This window comes from Blennius ocellaris (assembly GCF_963422515.1).
Source record: "Blennius ocellaris genome assembly, chromosome: 1".
NCBI classification, from domain to species: Eukaryota; Metazoa; Chordata; class Actinopteri; order Blenniiformes; family Blenniidae; genus Blennius; species Blennius ocellaris.
The window spans coordinates 32,793,351-32,821,061 of NC_137650.1; the positions used below are offsets into that span (position 1 = coordinate 32,793,351).

At 47.0% G+C, this 27,711-nt stretch overlaps 1 protein-coding gene across 1 annotated transcript; it reads left to right on the forward strand.

Moving 5' to 3' along the window:
* On the forward strand, positions 1-25,778 carry LOC308138760 (mothers against decapentaplegic homolog 6-like). Its single transcript, XM_080508008.1, has 4 exons — positions 1-1,174; positions 5,091-5,138; positions 6,780-6,839; positions 24,890-25,778. Exons 1-4 carry the CDS (start codon positions 487-489, stop codon positions 25,546-25,548), a joined length of 1,455 nt encoding a protein of 484 aa, XP_080364134.1. The 5' UTR covers positions 1-486; the 3' UTR covers positions 25,549-25,778.
* The last annotated feature ends 1,933 nt before the right edge of the window (positions 25,779-27,711 follow it).

Genomic DNA, 27,711 nt, shown 5'->3' on the forward strand with positions numbered 1-27,711 from the left:
TGTCGCTCCCTGCGCGGCCACAGGAGTGTTTGAGGTTCGAGAGGATTTATCTGGAGCCGGAGGAGAGGCGGCGTAAAGTTCACGTGAACCTGAGGGAGCGTTTGTTTGTTGTTTTTTTTTGCGGGGCTCGCTGGCGGTGTGAGTATGGTCGCTGCGCTGCGTGCGGGACCTCCGGTGCGTCGCGGAGCTCCGGGCTCGGCTGCACAAGTTGTGGCTTGATTGAGTTGGAGGCAGCGGGTCACCGAGGCGCCGAGTGATGTTTAACGGGATGCATGAATAATAATACGAATTTAAGAAAAAAAAGGAATTAAATATGACTCTCTAATGCTGGCGCGGCGCTCGGACACGGTGACCACCGGCTGCGCACGCTGTGCGCACCGTGCGCAAATTCCCGGTGTCCTGCCGCGGGCGTGAATCCCATGTTGCATCTCCCGAGGAGCGGACGGGACCGACGGGACTCATCCGACGCCGCGTAGGTTTGGTCGCATGTTCAAGTCGAAACGCTCAGGTCTCGTACGGCGACTCTGGAGAAGCCGTCTGGTCACCGAGAGCGACGGGCGGGATGGAGGCAGGCGAGGTGAGGGCGCGCGCAGCGGACACCCGGGGAGGATCCCCGGGCCGGAGCAGGCGGCGGTGACGCGCGCCGAGCCGGCTCGGGAGCCCGGAGACCCGGCGGGGAGCGCGGAGCGGGAGGACGAGGAGCAGCCGCAGCAGCAGCCCGACGATGACCGGGGAGCCGTCTCGGGCTCCCCGGGCGCGCGGGACGGCGACGACGGTCGCACGGTGACGTGTTGTTTATTTGGGGAATGGGATCGGAGGCGGCGGAGGAAAGACGGAGAGGAGCCGCCGCGGCGCGCGGGGCAGGAGGAGGAACTCGCGGGAGCCGCTCACGCGTTTTTGAAAAGACTGAAGGAGACGGAGCTGGACGGGCTGGCGAAGGCCGTGGAGACCGGGGGAGGGATCCCCGGGGAGTGCGTCATGGTGCCCGGCGCGGAGCTGCGGCTGGGCGCGCATCGCGTCTCCCCGCAGTTCGTGCTGTGCAGGCTGTTCCGCTGGAGCGACCTGCCGCCCTCCGCCGCGCTCAAAGCGCTCAGCCACTGCCGGAGCTTCGGCGCGGCGGGCGGCGCGAAGGTGTGCTGCAACCCGCATCACTACAGCCGCCTGTGTGGGCCAGGTAAGGACGGCAGCGGCGGAGGGCCGGGGGGCGGCGTGGGTGTGTGTGTGTGTGTGTGTGTGTGGGGAGGGGGGGGGGGGGGGGGGGGTCAGGTCACAGGGCAATGACTGGATCCACAAGAAGTAAAGAGCTTGTAAGTGACTTCTTGAGTGTCCTGATCGTCATGGCCTCGTGACCTGCGTGTTGCATGAAGTATTTTCAGGATTTGTCGTGTTGGACCTTCTGGGAGTTCCTCCTCAATCTGCAGGGATTAAATCAGTGATGATCTTCTGCTCTACTGCAAACTCTCTACTTGCATTATTGCACATCTGCAGAGGCGTCAAACTCAGATTAATCCAGGTGCCAAACTCAGTTTAATCCAGGTGCCAAACTCAGTTTAATCCAGGTGTCAAACTCATTTTAAATCAGGTGCTAAACTCAGTTTAATCCAGGTGCCAAACTCAGTTTAATCCAGGTGTCAAACTCAGTTTAATCAAGGTGAAAAACTCAGTTTAATCCAGGTGTCAAACTCAGTTTAATCAAGATGAAAAACTCAGTTTAATCAAGGTGACAAACTCACTTTAATCCAGGTTCCAAACTCACTTTAATCCAGGTGACAAACTCACTTTAATCCAGGTGCCAAACTCAGTTTAATCAAGTTGAAAAACTCTGTTTAATCCGGGTACCAAACTCAGTTTAATCAAGGTGAAAAACTCAGATTAATCCAGGTGCCAAACTCAGTTTAATGAAGGTGTCAAACTCAGTTTAATCCAGGTGTCAAACTCATTTTAAATCAGGTGCTAAACTCAGTTTAATCCAGGTGCCAAACTCAGTTTAATCCAGGTGTCAAACTCATCTTAAATCAGGTGCTAAACTCAGTTTAATCCAGGTGTCAAACTCAGATTAATCCAGGTGCCAAACTCAGTTTAATGAAGGTGTCAAACTCAGTTTAATCCAGGTGTCAAACTCATTTTAAATCAGGTGCTAAACTCAGTTTAATCCAGGTGCCAAACTCAGTTTAATCCAGGTGTCAAACTCAGTTTAATCAAGGTGAAAAACTCAGTTTAATCAAGGTGACAAACTCACTTTAATCCAGGTTCCAAACTCAGTTTAATCCAGGTGACAAACTCAGTTTAATCCAGGTGTCAAACTCATTTTAAATCAGGTGCTAAACTCAGTTTAATCCAGGTGCCAAACTCAGTTTAATCCAGGTGTCAAACTCAGTTTAATCAAGGTGAAAAACTCAGTTTAATCAAGGTGACAAACTCACTTTAATCCAGGTTCCAAACTCAGTTTAATCCAGGTGACAAACTCACTTTAATCTGGGTACCAAACTCAGTTTAATCAAGGTGAAAAACTCAGTTTAATCCAGGTGAAAAACTCAGTTTAATCCAGGTGTCAAACTCATCTTAAATCAGGTGCTAAACTCAGTTTAATCCAGGTGTCAAACTCAGTTTAATGAAGGTGTCAAACTCAGTTTAATCCAGGTGTCAAACTCAGTTTAATGAAGGTGTCAAACTCATTTTAAATCAGGGACTAAACTCAGTTTAATCCAGGGACCAAAAAAAACAGTTGAATTGAGGTGTCAAAATAATCTTTATCCAGTCGCCAACCTCAGATTAATCCAAGGTCCAAAATCAGTTAAATCTGGACGGGCCGAGCCAGAAAAATGGAAACTTATTAAAACTTTCAATCCAAGATTTTTTTTTGGACAACTCTAAAGTTCCCCCACTTTGTTTATGTGGATTTTGTACAACTTTGAAAAAGTCGAACCCGTTTAGAAACAAAAGTTGAACAATCTGGCAAAAAAAAATCAACAAAAAGCCGCTTTCCTGAAATACGGTCGTCTAATTGGTCGTCTAATTTACTGGCCTGTTCACACTACAAGTCTGGCTTCCACTGTCTCCATGGCGACGGAGTGTTTTCCTAAAGTTCCACCTTGGGGGGGCGTTTATCCCGTTTTTAGTGACTCCGACCGTTTTAGCATTTTAGCACATTAGCATTTTAGCATTTTCCACCTGAAACCAGAGTGCAGTTGTTGGTGAATGAAACCAGGCGCAGCAGTGATTTCATTGATAAATCAAGCGCAGTGTTTCCTTTATAAATCACTGGGACTGGAAAAGATTCCGCTGGCGGCTCACTCTTGTTGAAAACACTTTATTGTCCTCGGGGGCGAGAGATTGACGAGGAATAACTGCAGCGTGGCAGAAGGCACTGGAACCGGAGCGTTGTGACGGTGAAGCTGTTCCCATTTGAACACATTAGACCGGGAGCAGCTCCGGTTTGTGTTTTAGTGCCTTTTTTTTTTTTTTTTTACTCCCCCCCTCATTGTTTCTCCACTTCGGTTGCGTCTCTGCACATTCCTGACACGTTACGCGCGTCTTTAAAAGTGCGCGCAGCGCCACAGCTTCCCACATCTTCCAAACGGAGGTCGCTCTCAAGTTGCACTCGGGCTCTCTTCCCCCCCTCTGACGAGGAGGTCCTCCTCTTGTTATTTAGGTGAAGGAGTGCCGATAATATACAGTTTGCATGGAGCCGGCGCCAGACTGACTCGCTGGATCTCTGACTGACTGACGACTCCGGCAATTACTGGCAGCGCTCTTAAAGGGGCCGCCGCCGCAAACCCGCGTCCACTGAAGGACTGGAGGGGACTCTCCCGGGGCGGCCTGCGGCGCTGTCCACGGGGGGCGTCCACCGCACGTCCACAGGGGCGCCCACTGCACGTCCACAGTCCACAGGGGCGTCCACTGCACGTCCACTGTCCACAGGGCATCCACTGCACGTCCACTGCATGTCCACAGTCCACAGGGCTTCCACTTCACATCCACTGCCCATCCACTGTCCAAGGGGTATCCACTGCATGTCCACAGTCCACAGGGCATCCACTGGATGTCCACTACATGTCCACAGTCCACAGGGCATCCACTGCATGTCCACAGTCCACAGGACATGCACTGCACGTCCACAGTCCACACGGCATCCACTGCACGCCCACTGTAGTCTACCGTTCACAATGAATCCACTGCACATCCAGAGTCCACAAGGAATCCACTGCATGTCCACAGTCCACAGGGCATCCACTGAATGTCCACAGTCCACAAGGCATCCACTGCCCATCCACTGTCCAAGGGGCATCCACTGGATGTCCACTGCACATCCACAGTCCACTGCACATCCACAGTCCACTGCACATCCACTGCATGTCCACAGTCCATAGGACATCCATTGCATGTCCACTGCACGTCCACAGTCCACAGGAAATACAGTGCGAATGCAAAGTCCACACGGCATCCACTGCATGTCCACGGGGCATCCACTACACATCCCAACTCAGTCCACGGGGCGTCCACTGCATGTCCACTGCACGTCCACAGTCCACAGCTCATCCACAGCATTTCCCACCATTTCCTCCGCCGTCGTGTGCGTAGGAGGAGAACATTTCCTCCATTGTGATACCGAGTGGACCATGAAGGAGGACAGAAAAGGAGCAGGCAGTCTTCTGTCCTGCTGCTCTCTGTGTGTGGATGTGTGACTAAAATACAGCACCACCTAGTGGCCCGGCATGCAAACTGCAGTATTTTCAACATCTGTGGTGTTTCTGTTTGAAGTCATCGCTGCTGAAACACTTTGATCACACTAGAACACAATAACAATTAATGTGCCTCAGCATATGCAAAGATGATTTCATTTATTTATTTTTTTATTATTTTAGTCGGTTTATGACTGACTTTAAAAGGCCTCAAACGTAAACTGTAGAAGTCACTGTGGGACAGTCGTAAAATTCAATCAAATTAAACATTATGAGCAGAAAGTGTTTAATAAAGGCTCTTTTTTTCTTTCACGGGAGAGATTTCAAGTGAAAAGTGTTTCGGATGTGACATATTTCTTCAATACCAGTGTATTAAACAACATATCTGTCTTTTTTTTATTTTCCCAGAATCTCCTCCTCCTCCTTACTCTCATTCAAACCAACACAAGCCACTGGGTGAGTTTTACCAGCAAACCGTCCTCATGTCCCAGACTGTCTTCGATATTACCTCTGAAATGTGTGTGTGACACGAGCAGAGTCACTTTCCTTACAACTAATAATTATATCATGCGTGATTTATAAAGATAAATTCTGCTACTGGTTTGTTTAAGTAAATTTTTCTATTTCTTCGGTACAAACAATACATTGTATAGCAGCACAGCGCTATTTCACAGCCTGGGGATGATCTTCTACAGGAAACTAATGTGAATCGGTCGAGTTTATAGATATTTAATATCAAGAAAATGTATAAATATGTGTGAATTTGATCAGTCTAATGCTTTTCGTGGTATTTTATCATGTGGAATTGACACATAAAAGAGGTTTTACACAGATGTCAAAGTGCCGAAATGGTGCCAAAAAATCCTCAAACGTTTTCATAAATGCACTATAAAAGGAAAAAAGTCATCCTATAGATCAGGATTGTCAAACACGTCTTCGTCGATACGGTCCAGGTTCCCCTCCAGTGGGCTGGACGGTGAAAATAGTGCCATAATAACCTTTAGATTTGAACTTTAAAGTGTTTCTTTGTTGATGAAAATGTCTATATTTTCACAGTTACCACCGAAAATGACGACAATCTCAACATAAAGCCACTTTGAATGAAACATTCTGGTGCAAAATGCAGTGAAATGTCCAGATTAGCGCTCCTGAAACTGGTGCATTATGGGTGTTTTCAAAAACTCACCCTGACAACATCGCTTTGAGGCACACGTTTCTCTTTAGCTCCTCTGGAATGTATGTATGTAATCTTCAAAATAAATATTTGTATTTTATTTGCACATTGTGCTATTTAAAAATTTTTTTTTTTTTTTAAAGGACTCTTATTTTGTGGCTAAGAAATGGTTAAAAATAAAAGGTAGAGTAGCAAAAATGGCTAAAAGAACAACAATAAAGAATTAGAGAAACGTAAACAGAAAAATCGTATAAAAATGCCTCAAAAGTTCTTTAAAAAGAATGACGAACAGACAAAATCTCTAAATGAATCAACTAAAAAAACCAAAACTCAAATAGCCAAAACAGCGAGAAAAAAACCATCAAAAGATAAATAAATAAAACGTCTTTACAGAGTGAATCACTTGGAAAGGTAAAGAAGAAAACTACATGCTTTGCAATTTATATTAATAGTAATGACGAAGTATTTAGATGTTAAAATATGTGAGATTTTGCTCAGTTTTAGCTGAGATTTAAATAGCATCAAATAAAGTTGTAGAATTTTGCTTCACAGACTCTACAAAGTGTTCGCTTCTGCAATAAAATGCGTCATTTATTAAAGAAGTGCACCAAATGCGACGTATTCGACTTGTTGTGTGTGTTTTCACATTCCGTCATGTTTTTAAAGGTAAACGCATCAATCGGGTTTGCTTTCAGATAATATTTTAAAACTATTACCATACATTCGGCTCCAGAGAAACACTCATTTTTCCACTTCATTGCAGAGCTTCCCCCGATTCATTTTTGCCAGAAAACACAAAAAGAGTTCTCATTTTAAACGCGCTCAAAAGAGCAAAAGAGCAACAGGCCGTGTTTGACTTTTAGTGGTGGATTAATGACTGAGTCCTCTGAATGTGACCTCGTCTCTCCCTGCTCCTTCTCCAGACTCAACTCGGTCTTACACTGAACCTGCTCCTCCTCTCAACACGCCAACAGACTACACAGGTGAGGAATCCCTGGATTAATGCCCGCGGAGGAAACACAGCAAATTACTGCTTTATAACACTTACTTGTAGCGACTCCAGGAGGAAGTACTGGTGTTACATGACGAGTAAAAGTCTAGTTACTTGTTAACCAGTCGGTATGATATAATGTTGACTTTTGCTGGGCTGCCATTTTAATGACTGAGCCATAATCTGGATGCTGGAGGAGGAAGATGCTCTATAATCTGGATGTTAGAGGAGGAAGATGCTCTATAATCTGGATGTTAGTGGGAGGAAGATGCTCTATAATCTGGAGGTTAGAGGAGGAAGATGCCCTATAATCTGGATGTTAGAGGAGGAAGCTGCTCTATAATCTGGATGTTAGTGAAGGAAGATGCTCTATAATCTAGACGTTATTAGGAGGAAGATGCTCTATAATCTGGATGCTAGTGGAGGAAGATGCTCTATAATCTGGATGCTAGTGGAGGAAGATGCTCTATAATCTGGATGTTAGAGGAGGGAGATGCTCTATAATCTGGATGCTAGTGGAGGAAGATGCTCTATAATCTGGATAGTAGAGGAGGAAGATGCTCTATAATCTGGATGCTAGTGGAGGAAGATGCTCTATAATCTGGATAGTAGAGGAGGAAGATGCTCTATAATCTGGATGCTAGTGGAGGAAGATGCTCTATAATCTGGATGTTAGAGGAGGAAGATGCTCTATAATCTGGATGCTAGTGGAGGAAGATGCTCTATAATCTGGATGTTAGAGGAGGAAGATGCTCTATAATCTGGATGTTAGAGGAGGAAGCTGCTCTATAATCTGGATGTTAGTGAAGGAAGATGCTCTATAATCTGGATGTTAGAGGAGGAAGCTGCTCTATAATCTGGATGTTAGTGAAGGAAGATGCTCTATAATCTAGACGTTATTAGGAGGAAGATGCTCTATAATCTGGATGCTAGTGGAGGAAGATGCTCTATAATCTGGATGCTAGTGGAGGAAGATGCTCTATAATCTGGATGTTAGAGGAGGGAGATGCTCTATAATCTGGATGCTAGTGGAGGAAGATGCTCTATAATCTGGATAGTAGAGGAGGAAGATGCTCTATAATCTGGATGCTAGTGGAGGAAGATGCTCTATAATCTGGATAGTAGAGGAGGAAGATGCTCTATAATCTGGATGCTAGTGGAGGAAGATGCTCTATAATCTGGATGTTAGAGGAGGAAGATGCTCTATAATCTGGATGTTAGAGGAGGAAGATGCTCTATAATCTGGACGCAAATAATGTTTTGTGCTGTTTTTATATTGTGCGACTTTCAAAGGTTTCTAAAACAAACCAAAAACTGGGCTGCATAAAGCTTCTTTTGTCAGAGGGGCATGGGTGGGGGTGGGGGGGGGGGTATGGAGGAGGGGGGGTCTCAGTTGAGGTCTGGGGGTCTCACTATCTGGATGCCACAGCAGTGTAGCCTTTCTTTCTCTCTTTTCCCCTGTCTACACTTTCTCCACAGCAAAATATTTGACTGGGACGAAGCTGCAATAAGATCCCCGTGCATACTCCCAGTCCCCCCCTCCACCCTCACCCCCACCCCCCACACCCCACACCCAGCACCCGCCTGCCGGAGCACCCATCCCCCTCTTTCCCTCTTTCTTCCCTCAAATCCCTTCATTCCTCGCTGCAGCAGTGGAAAGAGGCTGGCACTTTGGGGGCGGGGGAGGCGGAGGTGTAGAGTTTTGTGTGTGTGTGTGTGTGTGTGTGTGTGTGTGTGTGTGTGTGTGTGGTGATGGAGGGGGGGGGTGGGGAGTCTGAGGGCAGGAAACAGCCCCCTCTAGATGATGAAACTGGAGCTTTATTTGTTTACATGCTGGGGTCGGTGGAGGTGGGGGGGGGGGGGTCCCTCGTCGTGTTCGGGGGAACCCACAGGCCCTGTAGACAGCAGACCGGAGTGTTTTCAAAAAGTTGCGGCCGTCACGCAAAACGGGGGCGGGGGGGGGGGGGGGGGGGGGGGGGCCTCGGTATAAAACTATAAGCGTCACTGACACGCGGCGGTGAGAACTGTAAAGACTCAGCCGACACTTCAAAAAGCGTCTCAACGAACAAAGAAACTTTTTTTTTTTTTTTTAAATAGTCTTAGAACTTTGATATTCAACGTGGAAAACATGGAGGAGTGGAGAATTAAAAATGATGACTTGGAGTGAGACAAAGCATGTGTGGTGGTGGGGGTGGGGGTGGGGGATGCGGGGCGGGGGGGGGGGGGCTCATCCTCCCACATTTTTGAAAACCAATAATTTAGAGAGAGACTCAAACTGACCAGTTTGTGTGTCGTGTGTGGGTCCGTTGCTACTAAGTGTGTGTGTGTGTGTGTGTGTGTGTGTGTGTGTGTGTGTGTGTGTGTGTGTGTGTGTGTGTGTGTGTGTGTGTGTGGTCTCTGATCCCCCGCCGCACCAAGAAAAGCCGGGAGCCGGCCAAGAGCTGGTGTGAACACGGCGGGCCAAGAAATCTGCATGCGGCTTTTGTTGTTAACTTCGACAGGTTATAAGACTCAACACGACCCCCCCCCCTTTCCACCAACCCCCACCCCCCCACAACACACACCCCGACACCTATCGGAGAATTCAAAAGTGTAAAAAAGATCTTTATTGTGCCGTTTTTTTTTTTCCTTCCACAACAAATTGCTGTCTTGTAGCATCTCTGTTGTTCTGCCCTTTTTAAGCGAAGTGTGTTGATGGGGTGGGGTGGGGGCTCAGGGTGTGGTCCACGCATACCTTTGCTCCGGCCCCTTTTATCGCTCCATCAGTTAACGTCCCTTTAAAACCCGCAGCGAACGGCTGGAGAGGGAAACGTCTGCTGCTGCTTCACGGCACCGCTATCTGCCGGGATCGTCCCGCTGTGATTCCAATAAGACGTGTCATTCAGCTGTCAGTGTGTGCGTGTGTGTGTGTGTGTGTGTCTGTGTGTGTGTGTGTGTGTGTGTGTGTGTGTGTGTGTGTACGTGTGTGTGTGTGTGTGTGTGTGTGTGTGTGTGTGTGTGTGTGTGTGTGTGTGTGTGTGTGTGTGTGTGTGTGTGTGTGTGTACGTGTGTGTGTGTGTGTGTGTGTGTGTGTGTGTGTGTGTGTGTGTGTGTGTGTGTGTGTGTGTGTGTGTGTGTGTGTGTGTGTGTGTGTGTGTGTGTGTGTGTGAGACAGCGAGCGAGAGAGAGAGGAATTTCTGTCTGACTCTGTGATAAGATCGTCTCAGTGCGCTCACATAGGGGTTCTATCAGGACACACACACACACACACACACACACACACACACACACACACACACACACACATTGCGCGCGCACACACACACACACACACACACAGCTGTTTTCTCCGCACTTTAGGAGACTTTACATTGTCTCGCGTTCTTCACATTCAGCACTTCAAGTGTTCGGTGGGGAAAACATGCTAATTCTACCGCGGTGCTCATGAGCAGCCGTTTCTCGCTTCCTGGTTTCCACGGAGACGCAGGGCGGAGGTTTTCAAAACGCGTTGCACCGCAGGACGCCGTCGTCCGGTGAGCCGACGGTCAACACGCGACTAAATGCGACCATTGTCTTTCGGCGTTTTTTTTGTGTTCCCAGTCGACGGTGCTCAGCGATGCGGCGATTTAAGGTGCAACTTTTTGAAAATGCTCCGACTCTCTTGGGAAAATGTGCGGGAACACAACTTTTCCATGGTCAGTAGTTCTTCTGCACATGCTCAGTAGATGGACAATAATCCAACCTGGTCATTATAAAAAAATAAAAATAAACTACTAGCAGCACCATCTTGTGGTCCTGCTGTGCTAACTGCGTCATTTTCACCGTTTCTGACATCGTTTTCAAAAATGTTGCCATGGAACGGCAAACTTCTCTGAAACAAAAGCATAAAATGACACATCTTCACTCAAAACGTTGTCGCGTAAATGATTTACTTTTGTCACACGTGAAAACAGTATAAACCTTCACCATGACTATATAATTAAACTCCTGTTTACTGGAGAGACGTTGATCGTTAATCCCCAAACTCCGACGGCAATATAAAACTTGTCCCACTCAGAACAGTAGCGTTAGCGTTAGCATGTAGCCACAGTCGCCGAGTGAGAACATTAAAGAGATGGGCAAACTCTTTAATTTTACAGTATTCAAGTATCTAGTAACTGTAGGATTTAAGTAAAATGACTTTATGGAACATTTCTGTAATATTTACTCTTGTGGTGTTACCAATAAAAAAAAAAAATAATCATCGGAAGTATTTGCGTAACAGTTATGACAGTAGTGGGCTGACATATAAAGACTTATCAGTTTCACCATAAATATACATATTTTCCCCTGAATCTCCTGCAAAAATAAAACCCCAAACCAAAAGTACAACAATGTGTATTAACCTCATGTTCGGTATATATGAGGGTAAAGCGCTTTGTCATATATGTATTATTATCATATATAAAGCTGCTATAAGCGTCTCCTTCAACTCCCAGGAAGGATCCTTGTAATAGAACGTCTCCATACGCAGCAGTGAACAGTGAAGTCAATGCAAACAGTCCATGCTGTCACCAAAAAAAAAGTGAATAATTAAACCCCCGAGGCTGATTTGACCATTTTTGGCTTTTGTTTCCTGGCGTGTCTGTGTCACTTACAGACTCTGGGTGCTGCTGGCGCCGCCGTAAACTCTCCGCTCTGGTTTTTTGGGTTTTTTTTTTTTTTAACCAGAACCGCCATGTTTTTCCACCGTCCCGTCAAGTTACGTGGCATTTTTTTTTGTGTGTGTGTTTTTACGCGACGTCCCCCCCCCCCCCCGTCAGCTTCTCGCTGCACGAACATCGTCCGGGGCTGCCAGGCGTTCGCTCACCTTGTTGTCATTAACCCCCCCACCCCACCCCCCCCCACCTCCCCTCCGACATGTGGAAACAAGTAAAGCGGCGATACTTAGTGGACATTAATGGCCTGGATGCACCGCCGCAAGACAAGTTGAGGACCGCCCCCCCCACCACCCCCCCCCCCCCCCCCCCCACCCCCCTCTCCTCTCAACCCCGCCGCCATAATCATATTTTTTTTGGGTGTCTTGTTTGCTTAAGCAGAGCGAGGTATCAGCCAACATCCTGTCTCAAAGCCCCGTCTGGCCCGGTCCCGCTGCATTAACCCCATGAATCGGCCCTTTGACTGATGTGGCACGGCCCAGGAATGTTGGGAAATTGGGGAAGGTGAGGTTGGGGGTGGAGGAGGGTGGAGGGAGGGGGGGTGGGTGGAGGAGGGTGGGTGAAAGAAGTGGGAGTGGGGCTGAGAGGGGTCTGGCTCTGGGAGAGTGACATCTGATACATGTTTGAACATATCGCTGTTAATGCTTAAGAAACGCGGAGCGGAGCCCACATTCTTTGGGTTTTTTTTTTTTGGGGGGGGGGGTTCCTTGCGTCGTGCTGCGTTAGTGAGTTCAGCTCCGGAGTGCGAAACTTTCCAGGTCACCGCCGGGCTGAAGCGGGTTTGGTAAATCATCTCCTGAACTCCACCAATGAAGTAACTCTGCACAAGGCAGCTTTTTTTTTTTAAGCGCCAGTTGTGGAAAAAAGGCAGAAGGTTGAACGTGAGATCTAGCCGCCGGCACACCGAAAAACACTCGCCTCTTACGCCCGACTGAGACACATCAGACTGTGGAATTCAACTTCCAGCGCCGGACCATTAACTGTTCGCCATTTGCTCAAATATTTTCCATCACGCCTCTTTTACGCTGCGATTAAGCGGTTAGCGGCCGCGGCTCGCAAGTCCGTCACGGATCTTTGAAGGCGCAGAAAGTAACGCTTGAGTAACGCACGTTTTTTGTGCGCTGGGGGGGCAGTAGTGAGTGACAGCTCCTCATTTAGACCCCGTTTACACCATAGACATAAACACATAGACGTTGACGCGACATGCTTACAGCGCCGCCATCTTGGAGAGGTCACCCGCTCGTGCTAATAACATAGATCCCAGGCGAGAAAACCCACAAAAACATTTCCACGGAATAGAGCTTTTCCTCAGCTTTAAAATGAGGTATTGTTTGTGTTGCTATGTGGACTAGCAAGCAAGCTACAAATGTTTTTTGTGGATTTTCTCGCCTGGGATCTTTATGTTTAGCGGAAGCGGGAGATCTCTCCAAGATGGCGGCGCTGCAGGCACGTCACAGGCGACACCGTGAGGCGTCGAGTGTTTTATATGTATGGTTTATACGACAAATGTTTTCAAGATAGCGTCCTGTTTGAACCACTGATATTTTTATTTTTAAACGGCTCCCAAGGTGGAACTTTTTGAAAATACTTGATAAATAGTAGGAGAGGAAATCGAAACCTGCAACATTTCCGACTCAGACACGAAACACGAAAGGTTTTGCTCGACGTTTGAAAAATCGGGAAATGGCAGAAACGCTGAAAACGATGTCATTAGCTTGTTAGTGCATTAGCGGGCCACTGTTGGATTGTTGTTACCATGGCGACTGTCAAAATAAAACTACCAAGTCCCCGGGAGCGTATACGGACCGGGAGTCGTGACACTCTGGAGGAAAACGTTGTCGTTCAACCCTCACTGCGCCTCTCCTCTCTCTTCGCTCTCGCATGTGATGAAAAAGCCGTGAAACCCGATCCGGCGGAGCTTTTTTAATGCTGAAACATCAGTTCCTGCTGGCGGAGATGGTTTGTGGCTGAAGACGCCTCCAAATGGTCGGCGCGCGTTAAATATTTGAGGTGTATCTGAGGTTCCCCGGGCTTTAAATGGAATGATTGAGGAGGATATTGTTGCTCCAGAATTTGACCTAAAAGGAAAAGCTGAGGGACACATTAGTCCGTTCTTAACATTCTGTGAGCAACATTCAGCATTCGCGCGAATGTGTATTCGCGGGACGTTTACGTTTTACATTTTAAACTTACTTTTTTTAACTAGCTTCCGTCTCTGCAATCACAGCAGAGTAACTTTATAGTTAAAGCATTAATAAAGCTGCTCAATAAGAGCCCACTGTTGGCTTTAGCATTAGCACGATGCTACAACGCTTGACAGAAATTAACTAGTAGTGGAGTTACTTTGCTAGTTACTGAAATTAAAAATAAGTAGATAGTTGTTTTTTTTTAAAATGCTTCACTCATTGAGTGAACAAAATCTACTTTTATTGCTAAAAGTTTGAAAAGCAGCAGCTTTTTCTTCCATACAAAGTAACTTTCAGTAACTTCGACTGCGTAACTAATTTAGAATAGTAATAGTAACTTGATAACATGTTATTTACCAAACTGCTCCTACGAAGCAGAATTAGCTTTGCTGTCCTCCGCTGGTCTGTTTATCGACTTTTTTTTTATTATTTTTTATCTCAGCTTTCCTCGTTTGTTTTCTCAGTTTTCACAGCTTTTTATTGAGTTCTGCTCTCATTAATGATGAAGTGGTGAAGAAATCATCTGTGCTATTACACAGACTCTCTCTCCCTCCCTCCCTCTCTCTCTCTCTCTCTCTCTCTCTCTCTCTCTCCCTCCTCTCTCTCTCTCTCCCTCCGTCCATGTTGTCAGACCATCACCATTTAAAATAAGGTTTAAATTACAGGACTGGCTGTGGCTTTCCGTTGTTCCCTCAGAGTTTTTGCCAACTCGCAATTTGGCTTTTAATGCCTCCTGCCATGCTGCTGAACCTAAAGATTCTTAGCAGATGTCGACAGACTCCGCCTCGGCCCGCCGCTGCAAACTGTCGCTTGCAGCGGAGAGGCTTTTCAAAGCAAAGGCCCACGTTGGACTAAAGCTTCATTTCAATTAAAATCTTTTTTTTTTTTTGCAAAGCTTTTTCCCGGCTGAAGCCACCGAAGGGTTTCAATCACCCCGGCCCCGAGGAGCAACTTCGTCACCTCGTCAAGTCGAGACGAATCGAGGCGTGGGGAACGTTTTGAAGTGAAAAAAAAAAAACGTGAACATTTCGGTTGTTTTATGGTGTCGGTTTCCATGACAACGGCGCTCGGAGCCACTGAAAACGGGGCCCAAGGTGGAAAGTTTTGATAACACTTTGACTCCGCCTCTGTGAAAATAGCAGAAAACACAACTTTTTTTTGTTTTGTTTTTTAAAGCTCAAACTCTGTCTCTGTTGCCATAGAAACGGAGAAAGCGCTCCGTTTTTTGAAAACGTTGGCAAACTCTTGTCTCCATGCAGAATTTGCTGAAACACTACTGCTCCTCCTGCCATAGTCACTCGTTGTTCTGCACATGCTCAGTAGATACTTCCATCGTTAATGTTTATAGCGCGTTTTACCCTCCATGCACGCGTGTGTTTATATTTCAAAAATGACCAACAGTGCCCAGATGTGCTTTCAAATGTTGGTTGGCGGTTAATAACTACATCCAATAGGGTGGCAGTGTTCACGCGGACGACGTTTCTAATTCAAACAGCCACGAAAGAGTCAACTCTTTCAAGCTTCTTCATCCTGATGTCCACGTGAGGACATGTGGGACATTTTGTTTATATTTACACACACATTCAACACAGTCTTTCCTCTTAAGGATCTTTTTTTCCCCCCTCTGGTCTCCTATGAACTATGATACTCAACTCTGCCCCCAGAGGTCACCAGGGGTATTGCTCTGTAGGCCTGAAAGCACCTGGAAAACTACCCAAATTACACAGGTAAAGAAAGGAGGAGACGAGAGAAGAAGACCAGTCTGTGTCTGAATGAGGATTCGGAGTGGAGAATATTTGAATATTTGGGGTCTTTATAATCACACCTTGCTCTTCACTTCCTGTTTCCACTTTCACAGTTCTGGTTCTTTACAGTTTCGCATTAAGAGAAATCAACCAGACTTTCAGAGGGAATTGCATTATATTCTCTCTCTCTGTCGCTCTCTCTCTCTCTCTCTCTCCCCCTCTATCTCTCTCTCTCTCTCTCTCTCTCTCTCTCTCTCTCTCTCTCTCACCCTTCTCTCTCTCTCTCTCTCACTGGGAGGAACAAATGGATCCATTCCACCAATAAATGTGTGTAATGATGTTGTGAGGAGTGAAGGCCATATAGTCGGCCCACGTGAGGCTCAATGAGAGACTTGTCAACTTGACCCCTGTGACTGGCTGAGCGGGGGCGGTAGAGGGGTTGGGGGGGGGGGGGGGGGGGGGGGGGTAGGAAGTGTTGAGGAAGAGGGCCCGTCCAGGAATGTGTTGGGAGGGGAGGCTTGTCAACTACCGAGAGCCGTGCTGCTCTCGGAGTCGTGAATCTCGATTTAAAAGTCTTACAAGACTTCTTGTCAAGTGACATTTTCTTGCAACAAATTGATGTGAATCGACACAAAGTCACTGCAGCATCACCGACATAAACCAGGACGTCCATCTGGAAGCTTTTTGATCAGTTTTTGTGTGAATCAATACATTTTTATGTTTCAAAATCTCTCATTTCTCAAGCATTTTTCAGGCAGTTTTTACCAAAATAAGTGTTTCAGTAGAAGTTAAAGTCATGTAAAGTAACCGTAAAGCTCTAGAGTAGTTTTATTAGTAAAGAACTGCTAAGATGGAAAAAATACAGTGGAAACATGTCAAAAGTATATTTTAAAAAACCTGTTGGCCTGAAAAGAAGAAAGCAAAACACTTCTGCCTCAAGTTTTCTCGCCTGGTTCAAGGTCATGCTCTGAATCCCACCTTTGTTTGATTAAAGAAAAAAGGAAATAAACTCCAACAGGAAGTGTAAGATCAGAATTATTAAGTTTTGGATTTCAGTTTGTCTTTTAGTGTTACCATGTCACGACCGACAATGTGTTGTTGTTGTTTTTTATGATTCTGTTGAATCTGTTATAAACGGGTCGTGTCCAGCCTCATATCAACGCCTCACATCAAGCTTTTATCAAGCAAATGGACGTGTGGGAGAACTCCCACACTGATGAGTTCAAGAGAGCCACAGAACAGAGGAAGGACTTTTGTTTAACCCGGACAGGGAATCTTCCGCAAATCATGGAATTTGGTGTAAATTGTAGAATCTGTGAGCGTTCTAAAATTGATCAAAGTTTTTTTTTTTTTAATAGAGTTTGAAGGTAGTGTCCGTTACAGAATGTCTTGAGATTCGTAAAAACCTCTTGTTCTGGAACGTGTCAGAGCTGTAGATTTTGTACCTCGGGTCGGAGGATGCGTTTGAGGTCCAGAACGTTTGAGCTTCTCCTAGAACGTGTAACAAATACGACGACGTCTCGGGGTCCGGGAACGTCTTGAGAGTTGTAAAACGTGCCCGGGGTTCTGGAACGCATCAGCGTCCTGGAATGTGGGAGACCTCTGAGAACTTGACAGAGGTCTAGAATGTTTGAAAATGATGGAACTCGTCAAAGTGTTTCAGAAGGTAGTAGGACGGAGTAGAGGACCAATCGCGGCCCTGGTGGTCTGCGTACCTTCCCTTGCGTTCTGCGAGTCGGGGAACTCAGAGGTTCTGCCGATGGGGGTGGGGGGTTCAAGGCTACCCATGGGCTTTGCGTATCTTTTGTGTATGCGGTATAAATTGGGCTTAAATACAGTCTCTGGATGCGCCAGTGTAAGGAAAATGTAGAAATCCGTCTCTTGGATCCACAACGTCTCTGGCTGCAGACGGCTTCATCACAACATCCACTTTACAATGGAAAAAGAGAGAGAGGGAAGGTGTGTGTGTGTGTGTGTGTGTGTAGGAATGTGTGTGTGTGTGTGTGTGTGTGTGTGTGCGCCCCGTCGTGTTGGGCTGTAAAAGCCGTGTCTGGCGATAAGGCGGCCCACTGATGGCAGAGATAGTCGAGACGCCAGCTTAAATGTGGCCTGCTGGATTGAAGTTGCCCTGTAATGATAGTTGTCTCAAACAACATAGACCGTACCATTAGCCGGCCGGGAGGGGTGTTTCTCTCTCTTTTTCTTCTCCTCTCGTTTGATTTTTTATTTCCACTTTTTTTTTTTTCTTTTTCTTTCGGGGGATTTTTTTTTTTTTGGGCAGGAAATGTGGGGAACCAAAACAAAGCATCTCGGAGGCGACCGACAATGGTCAGGAGCCGAACTCGATCCTCCCCTCTCGTCCCTCTGTGTGTCCCCCCCCCCCCCACCTCCTCCTCCTCCACCTCCACCTCCACCTCCTCCTCCACCCAACCCTCCCACTTCTTTCAGCACAGTGGAAGAGTCTAATAACTGGAGGGGAATCTAATCCTTGGCACTGGATGAAAGACGAGGGTCTCCCTCCCTCCCTCTCTTTCTCACAGTCTCTTTCTCTCTCTTCCATTTTTTTTTTTTTCCGTGGATGCTGGTTATGCTTGGCAGGTTTCTCTCCCCTCGTTCTCATTCGCTCCCTCTTTCAACCCCTCGCTCTCTGTTTTTCTCGACCAACTGTGTTGGTCTGCAGGAGGAAGCTGCTCAGACTGCAGCCAGAGAACTCAACAATCACATATATATACACATATATATATTTTTATTTTTTATTTTTTACATTTGTCAGATTCATCGACTGAACCTGAAACGTGTGTTTTTGGACCTTTGGAGTAAAATCCACATGAAAAAACACGCAGCAAGGCCAGCGATCCGACAGCTATGAGGGACGTTCATGTTCACGTTCACTCACTTTGAGTAACGGCGTCGTCATTTTTACCCACTTGAAACCACAGTTTCGCTCCCGTCTGCGAACTACGGCCTGTGTTACGTGAAAAAAAGGCATAATTTTTGCTTTTTTTGTTTGATTCAGAAAAACCCCAAAATCTGTATATAAGAAATGAAATGTTCTCCATGTATGCAGATGATGGTAAACCTAATGTGCAAGAATGAAGAGCACACAAGGCCTTCTTTGTTAGGAATGGTTCATTCCCTCAACTATTTACTATTACAGGAGTGCACATGTGGAGTATCAGTGTTTCACAAAGGGTTCAGTCCCCCCCCACCCCCCCTCTGTTTCTATGGAGATGGAGCATTTAAAAAAATTTTTTTAAAGTGAAAATGTTTCATAGCATCTTTAAGTTTGGCCCCAACCAAAGATAATCATCCACTCAGTGGCACCGCTGAAGCTCACAAATTAACATGTGGCACCGCGCTGGATTAATGTGTACAAAAGTTCAAGGCTCCATGACGTCGTCGCTCCGCCATAACGAATATTCCGCCACAAAGTCTCCCGGAAAACCACAAAACACTTGTGTCTTCATTTTGGTTTTCATTCAGACCAAACTAACAAACCGGGGTAAAAAAATCATTATGATCATTATCTAAAACTTAGTTTTTTTAAATCTGCTAATAAGAGAAAGAGGTTGCCATGACGATGTTCCATCGACGTGTATGTGTTGCACTGCAGGTACTGAAGTTAGCGCGCTGCTAACTAGCCTGTCCTGTAAACCGAGGCAGCAGCTCTCAGGAGTCACTCGTGGACTATGCTGGTCTTGGTTGGTCTATGTTGGTCTACACTGGTCTACGTTGGTCTTTGTTGGTCCATGCTGGTCTGCATTGGTCAATGTTGCTCTACGTTGCTCTATGTTGGTCTTTGTTGGCCCATGCTGGTGTTGGTCTATGCTGATCTACGTTACTCTATGTTGGTCTATGTTGGTCTTTGTTGGCCTATGCTGGTGTTGGTCTATGCTTACCTACGTTGCTCTATATTGGTCTATGCTTGTCAATGTTGATCAGCGTTCGTCTATGTTGGTCTAGGTGGTTCTACGTTGTTCTATGTTGCTCTATGTTTTTCTACATTGATCTATGTTGCTCTACATTATTCTACGTTCATCTATACTGGTCTACGTTGCTCTAAGTTGGTCTATGCTGGTCTATTTGTTAGTCTATGCTGGTTTTTCTTGGTCTATGCTGGTTTATTGTTTTCTGTGCTAGTCAATGTTGATTCACGCTGGAACATGCGGGTCTATGTTGGTCTACGTTGGCCTATGTTGGGCATGCACCAGATAAACCAGCATAAGACGAGTATCAAGACCACCAGTCCACCTCAAACCAGCACGGACCAGCAAAGAAGCATCATGGACCAGACTGAAACCAGTAGAGACCATAAAACAATCATAAACTAACATTGACCTTCAACATGTGTTGAAGGTAAAAAACAGACCAACACAGACCAGAATCAAACCAGCATAAACAAACTAAAACCACCACCCTATGTTCCGTTGTCTGGTTTTATGTTTTAAACATTTCCGACTATTAGTATTTGCATGAATGAAACTATGCGATGGACGACATCGTCGTCTCTTCGTGTCTCAGTCTCGTTCGTGGTGGAGAAATCCATCGTCGCGTTTCTGTGAGCGTTTAGTTTGGGCTGCAGAGAGAAAATCTCCCCTGACTGATAAAACCTCTGATTTCAGTCCCATCATGTTGAATTGTGGCTTAATATCTGCAGAGTTGTGACAGAAGCAGGAAAAGAGAGAGAGAGGAGGAGGAAATGAAAGAGGAAGGACGAGCGTTTGAAGTCCGGGTTCGACAGTCTGCGGGGAGCCGACAGGAAAGCGACTGTCTGACCTTTGAACTCAGATTGCCTCTGATTTTTTTTTTTTGTTCTGATTTTTTTTTTTTTTTTATGCTTTGGCTCAGCAGTGTTATTAACGTGTTATAAAGTTATTGTAAACCCTAAATGGTTTGATAGTCGTGTTACAGTTACGGAGGTTTTTGTTGCTTTTGTCTGGATGAAAACTTTGTCTTTCTGTCGTGTCTCCTGGGACAGCGGCTAGCATTAGCATTTCCTTAATATTCATTCCTGAACTAACTCAGTCCTCCCGGCAAAAACATTAGCATTAGCCTGAGCCTTAGCCTTAGCCTCAGCCTTAGCCCTAGCCTGTGTCCACAGTAGCTGTGATTAGCATTACCTGTTCTGCTGCTGCTTCTTAGTGTCATCGTAAATTCATGAATCAGTTTCTTTCAAGAAGAGATTACATCCAGATTATAGAGCATCTTCCTCCTCTAACATCTACATTATAGAGCATCTTCCTCCCTATAACATCCAGATTATAGAGCATCTTCCTCCCACTAACATCCAGATTATAGAGCATCTTCCTCCCACTAACATCCAGATTATAGAGCATCTTCCTCCATTCACATCCAGATTATAGAGCATCTTCCTCCATTCACATCCAGATTATAGAGCATCTTCTTCCTCTAGCATCCAGATTATAGAGCATCTTCCTCCCACTAACATCCATATTATAGAGCATCTTCCTGCCACTGACTGATGTAACTTTAGCTGAGGTTAACGAGAGACTCGCGTCACCATCAGCACCGTGTGGGTCAGAATAATGACCCACACGGTGCTGATGGTGACGCTGCAGTAATAAAACTGTGTTCACATTATCAAGCGGTGACACCCTGAAGAAGCACCTCAACGGGGAGTCGTCGTTTCCCTCTACTTTTTTAAAGTTGTACCGAACGTCTGTAAATTTCCGCACCACTGACTGTACCTGGTTCCAGCCACGGAACGGGTTTCACTTTTCCACGTCGGCGCAGTGTTCAGGTAGCATGTGCGGTACAGCGTGGCGCCGGCACGAGATTGGCACTAAGAGACAGTGATTCTGAAATGAAATAACAAAGGCTACTTATCTAATTGGTAAACAGAGCTGTTAAATGGTGGTTGGCTTAAATGCTTGCAGAACATTGTAATTGCTGCCAGCCCTCAGCCACACGCACACGCACACACACACACACACACACACACACACACACACACACACACACACACACACACACACACACACACACACACACGCACACACGCACACACGGTTTTTCAACTTCCTCCGCTTCAACATAAACACACTGATAACCTCCAGTCTGAACCTCTCTTTAAAAATTCCATTGAAGATGCTGGTTGCCTTCCTCCTCCTCCCCCTCCTCCTCCTCCTCCTCCTCCTCCTCCTCCTCCTCCTCCTCCTCTCGTCGTTCTCCCAGGAGGTGTGCCATCGTTTGGAGCTTAGCCAGACTCGGCCTCGTGACGCTTAAAACTGCGCCAGAAACATTAAACATGTCGTCCTGTCAGGCACGAGGGGGGAGAATCGTGATTGAGAGGTTTGAACTTCGCACCGCGTCCGTCAGCCTTCGGGGAGGGAGAGCCGGCCAGGAAACGCCACCGCCGCCGCCGCCTGTTGTGAAACGCAGTCGTCGTTCAGTCTGTCTATGTGGAAATTTATCTCTCGGTTAATCACAGACAAAAGACACGACACTTTCCTTATTAACCTTTTCCTTGATATTGCACAATTACCTTCCAGTGTACCTTACCTACGACTGGAGAGGTTTTTTTTTTTTTTTTTTTTAATTTGTTGTCATTTCCAGAGAAGAACAAGTAAAGATAATGAAAATACTGACTGTGCAGACACAAAAGAAGTATCGAGAAAAGCAAAAAAAAAAGTAGAAGAAATCATCAGTTGCTTGTCGCAGTGATTTCAAGTGAAAATGTAAATCTTTCATCGCGTTTTCATGGTCCGTTTACACGACTAAGCCACTGAAAACATCTCCCAAAGTGGAACTTTCCGACTCCATCGCCATGGAAACGGTAAAAAAAAACTTGCTGGAAACGTTCGGTGGCCCGTCTCCTTGTTAACGGCAGAAATGCTGCTTCTGCACACGAGCACCTCGGCCGCAGTAAACAGTTGTTCTGCACATGCTCAGTTCATGCTACACCCAACATGCTCACCGCCTCGTTTTCAGAACTTCGCCGCGTAAACACTAACGTATCAGACACCTGAGAGCCGGGATTTAATACCATATAATTTCATCGTTCATTATATGATAGAGATTAAAGTCTCCCGTCTGAAGAAAAAAAAAACCCCTAAAAAGTCCCAGTTTGTTTTAGGACTTCTTTTGGGAATTAATTTGATATTGAGCTCATAAAGTCCCCCCCGTGTTTCCCCCAGACATGTTTGTGTTGCCTTATTACAGGGAAGAGCGTGACTGGTGAAAAAAAAAGAGTGTGTGTGTGTGTGTGTGTGTGTGTGTGTGTGTGTGTGTGTGTGTGTGTGTGTGTGTGTGTGTGTGTGTGTGTGTGTGTGTGTGTGGTGTGTGTGTGTGTGTGTGTGTGTGTGTGTACATATGTGTGTCAGAAGGAGATAGAGTGGGAGAAAGAGAGGGATCCTGCTCTCTTATTGGAGAGCTGTAAAAACTCCAGACCGCAGGAGTTGCCAGCCTGGAATTCACTAATGACACACGTGGGCCTCAGATGAGAAGTGCAATTTTGTGTGTGTGTGTGTGTGTGTGTGTGTGTGTGTGTGTGTGTGTGTGTGTGTATGTGTGTGTGTATGAGGCCCCGCTCTCCTCTCTCTTTGTGTGTGCATGCATTTGTGTACAAACACTTGCACACATATCCACCCACACACACACACACACACACACACACACACACACACACACACACACACACACACGCACACACACACACACACACCCTCCGTCCCCCTGAACCAAACCAAACTGTGCAAACACAGCACACCTAGCCCCGCGTCGCTCCCGGTTCCACCCAGACGCAGCTTGTTAGCAGGCGCGGAGGAGCGTCGGCCATGCTGCCCCCTGCTCTAGGTGGGGGTGGGGGTAACGGTTGGGGGTGGTGGAGTGCGGGTGTTGGCTGGAAAATGAAAGGAATGGGGCCACAGGCACATGGGTCTTTAAATCCTCTGAGTCAATAGAGTCTCTGGAGCAAAATAATGGCATCACTCTGTGTGGGAGTTAATGTGAGCTGATAGCATGAGGGCCGGGGGGTCAGGGGTTCAGCGGCTTGCGCTGGACTGACAGAGAGCTGAACGCTCTGCGCTGCCCCCGCCCTCCTCTTTAAGGGCGGCGAGGGTGACGGTGAGGGATGTCAGGAGGAGGAAGTGGGGAGATCGGTGCCGACAGCTTTAGCCCCCTTTTCAAAATATGACAAATTGAAGGGGAAGAACTCGAGTGGGCGACTCATAAATCCCCCCCCCCTCAAAACATAGCGAGACTGGAGGCCTTAATGAGCCTGGAGGTGATGTGTGAAGCAGCGACTCTCCTTCCCGGGTCCTGGGAGTCCAACTGACCCGCGGGTACTTGTGCCGACAACAGTACCTTATGATAACGTTGCTCGGAGGCACTCAGAACACAACTTCTTCAAAATGGTCTGACTCTGTCACCAGGCAGACGAGGAAACACTTTGAAGCCTTCAGATCATGAGACTCATGTGGCCGCTTTGTTTATACCTTCTGCACCTTCAGCACACCTGACCTCAACGTTCATCCACTGTTTATCATCGGTTGATCAGATTCTCTTCTACAGCTGAGGCCTGATTGGAAATTATCTCAAAGGAAATGTTGTTCAGAGCCTCTAAGGGTACGTCCGCACGACGAGAAAAACAATCTTATTTTCTCCCGGCCTTCTCCCAAAAAAATTCCGTCCACACGTCACTGTGAACTCGGCTCAACACGAGGCTTCGGGACATGTAGTACACATGCCAGGCCTTTAGGGGCGCTGTGACTCACCAAACACACCAAAAACGCAGAAGACAAAGTACGTAGAAATGTAGAAGTGGTCTCCTGCTCATAAATCTCTATAGGATTCTAGCTCTATAGGTCTATGGCCACGCTGCAGCTCCACCGGAGCTTGTAGTCCCTGATAGTTGTGGTTATTTGATGACATCACGGACCACAGTGAAGAGACAGGGGGACGATTACGTCATCTTTTTTTTCCACAGATGATCGTCTTTGCCGTCTACCCCTCCGGCGGAGTTGGACGGCGCAAGCCGGGGTTTTAGAATTTCCCCACTCTGGGACCCGTGTTAAAAAAAAACCTATTTTCATGCTTCTAAAACCGCCTCGTGAGGACGACGGGCCAGAAACCGCTGGTTTAGGTGAACCGGTTTCCTGGTGTGGACAGACCATAAATCTCTTTTATGTGTCAGACGTCAAGTCAGTCCCAGCCTGATTCAGGCCCCGTTTGCATGACTACGTTTTTTGGTGTTTCTGCCGTTTCCATGGAAACGCGTCACTTTCAGACAAACACAGTCTTTTCCGATACGACGACGTTGTGGCTTCGGACTGCAGGGGGTGTGGCCGGTGACTAACTGTTGCTCTTCCTCTTCCTCTCCTCCCTTCCAGAGGAAACAGCGATGCTCAATAAAACCTGTGCAAACATTAATCCTGCTCCCCCCCCTCTCCCCCCCCCCCCCCCCCCCCCCCACAGACACTGGTACCTCCCTGGGCTCCTCCACCTCCGGGGGTCCTCGCTCCCACTGGTGCAGCGTCGCATACTGGGAGCAGCGCACGCGTGTCGGCCGCCTCTATCCGGCCTACGAGCCTTCGCTCAGCATCTTCTACGACCTACCTCAGGGCACCGGCCTCTGCCTCAGCCAGCTGCAGGCCAACGCCTACCACAGCCGCCGCCGCCAGGACCCGGGGGGCCACGGCGGGACGACGGGAGCGGGAGCGGGGAGCGGCGCCCTGCAGCAGACGCGCGCCAAGATCGGCTTCGGCATCGTGCTGAGCCGCGAGCCGGACGGAGTCTGGATCTACAACCGCAGCCGGCACCCCGTCTTCGTCCACTCGCCCACCCTGGACCCGCCCGGCGCCCGGGGCCTGAGCGTGACCCGCGTGATGCCGGGCTTCTCCCTCAAGGTGTTCGACTACGAGTGCTCCAGCTGGATGGAGGAGCACGGGGTGAAGCCCGAGAGCCAGGAGGGGCCCTGGGACCCCCACAGTGTTCGCATCAGCTTCGCTAAAGGATGGGGCCCCTGCTACTCCAGACAGTTCATCACCTCCTGCCCCTGCTGGCTGGAGGTGCTGCTCAACACACACACACACACACTCGCACGCACGCCGCAGGCCTCCGGATCCCAATTGTAATCTACCTAGATTTAATATAAAGTTTATATATTATATAAAATATATTATACATGTAAATACTTGAGTCATTTTTACAATGCAATTATTTATGTATAGTGTAATGTGTGTGTATGTGGACGACATAAAAAAAAAAAAGAGGAACAGGAACAGGAACATGCACTTTGGATTCAATGTATGCATCACAGATTGCCAATGGAAAAAAAACTGGTTTAGCATTTCCAACAGTATGCTACACACACACACACACACACACACACACACACACACACACACACACACACACGCACACACACACACACTGTCAATAAACTATTTGTATTAAATGAAGCTTTCTGTCATGATTTATGTGTTTTTGATGAGCATTTGTGACGATTTAATGAATAATGTAGACAAATATAAAATTTTATTGATTATGAAATGAAAGATACATCATCAACAAGCGTTTTATCACTGTTGATAAAGTATTTTATCGGTTATTTGCTGATTGTGATTCTGAGAAGGGAGATTACTCAAGCCACGGAGTCCAGCGTTCGAGTTTACGTGATGCTCCTGAACGCAACATCCACGGCCGTCAGCTGCTGGAGCTCCGGACCGCCGGAAGCAGCACGACACGAGCTCGCGACGAGCATAAATGTCACTTTTAAGGCAAGTTTTGGAGAATCGGTGGCGCCAGAAACAGCACGTATCCACATGCGGAAGTAGAATCTGGCGGCATGAAGCCTGTTAACCCGTAAAAATCCGTAAATTAGCCGCATTGTGTTCAAAGCGTTGGGGGGAAAAAAAGTTGCGGCTTGTTGTCCGGAGAATACGGTACTTTTAAAGGTCCCCGTTTACATGAAAACGCTTCAAGTGAAAAAAAACAACATTGTTTTTGTGTTTTGGTTTGAGAAAAGTTTTGAGTTTACACATTAATCTTTGTGGGAAAGTTCTACCTTATGTTGTCAAAAAAGTTGCATTTTCAGTGGCTCCAAGCACAAAAACCAAACAAAACATTTTGCGTTTTCACTAGAAGACGTTCTAATGATCCCGAACTTCACGAGCCGGTTCCGTTAAAGGGTTAAGGAGCTTGCGCGCTCCGTCTGTACAATCATATTCGGGGGTTTAACTATCTTGTTGGCATTTGGCGCTCGGGCAGCGGTGGAAAAGAGCGAAGGGAAAGGCGTCGCAGCGCCCGTGGTAAGAAAATAAAGTGCATAACTGCGAGATTACACAACAAACCGCAGCGGGGCACTCCGGCCCGCTCGGGAGAAAGTTCTGTGTTTACAGCGTAACGGCATCCTGTTTGACTCGGTCAGCAACACAATTATTTATGGAAAGTCATATTGGAGGAAGAGGTTGAAAGGCAGGAACAGGAGAGATGAAGAAGTGAAGTCTGCAGATTTAAAAAAAAAAAAAAACCCTCTTTCTGGGTGTTTTCGAGCGGCTCAGGCTCTCTGGCATTTTTGTTTTGACCCTGAACCTCTTCAGGCTGAAACCTGTAATTAACTGCAGCCTAAAAGGCAAAGAGAGGCTGATTACAAAGTGTGCAGCTCTCCTGAGGAAAAGATTAGGAGAGAGAGAGAGAGAGAGCGAGAGGAACCTCACAGCCGGAGCCCAAAATAATCAAAAACAGCAACATTACTCAACTGGACGGGCAAAAAAAAAAAAAAAAAAATCATATATGTGCAAAGATTTGCTGAGAGTTGTGGGTATTCCCATTCAACCCCCCCCCCCCCCTACCCTAAAAAAGATTCCAATGTATATTTCAGTCTCGGCTGCTGTGCTTTTCCAGGCTGAGTGTGGGACCTGTGGTCAGGGTACAATGGAAGGATTGAGAGGAGGAGCTGAGCTCCGGGAGCCGCCGCCGCCGCTGGCACCGGACTCCTTCACAAAACTCCTCTCCTCTTTGGTTTTCTCATCTGAAAACACCCGCGCTCCGTCTCCCGTCCTAATTGTTTTCCTTTGTGGAGGATTCGGACTTACGGAGACGCTGAAATGGAGGAGGAGGAGGAGGAGGAGGAGGAGGAGGAGGAGGAGGAGGAGGGTGGTGGTGGTTCTGGTCTTCGGGGCTGTGGCGGCCACTGACCTCACTGTGAACCGAAGGAAAACGGGCTCATTCTGCCAGCAGCTCCTCCGCCCCACCCCTCCGCCGTATAATTATCTCTGTACACAAGATCATGTTAT

Bases quoted from the DNA above. Each gene is read 5' to 3' on its own strand.
- LOC308138760 (XM_080508008.1), top strand. From the start codon at position 487: ATGTTCAAGTCGAAACGCTCAGGTCTCGTACGGCGACTCTGGAGAAGC. The intron at 1,175-5,090 runs GTAAGGACGGCA...TTATTTTCCCAG, and splicing joins CAGCCGCCTGTGTGGGCCAG to AATCTCCTCCTCCTCCTTAC. The intron at 5,139-6,779 runs GTGAGTTTTACC...CTCCTTCTCCAG, and splicing joins AAACCAACACAAGCCACTGG to ACTCAACTCGGTCTTACACT.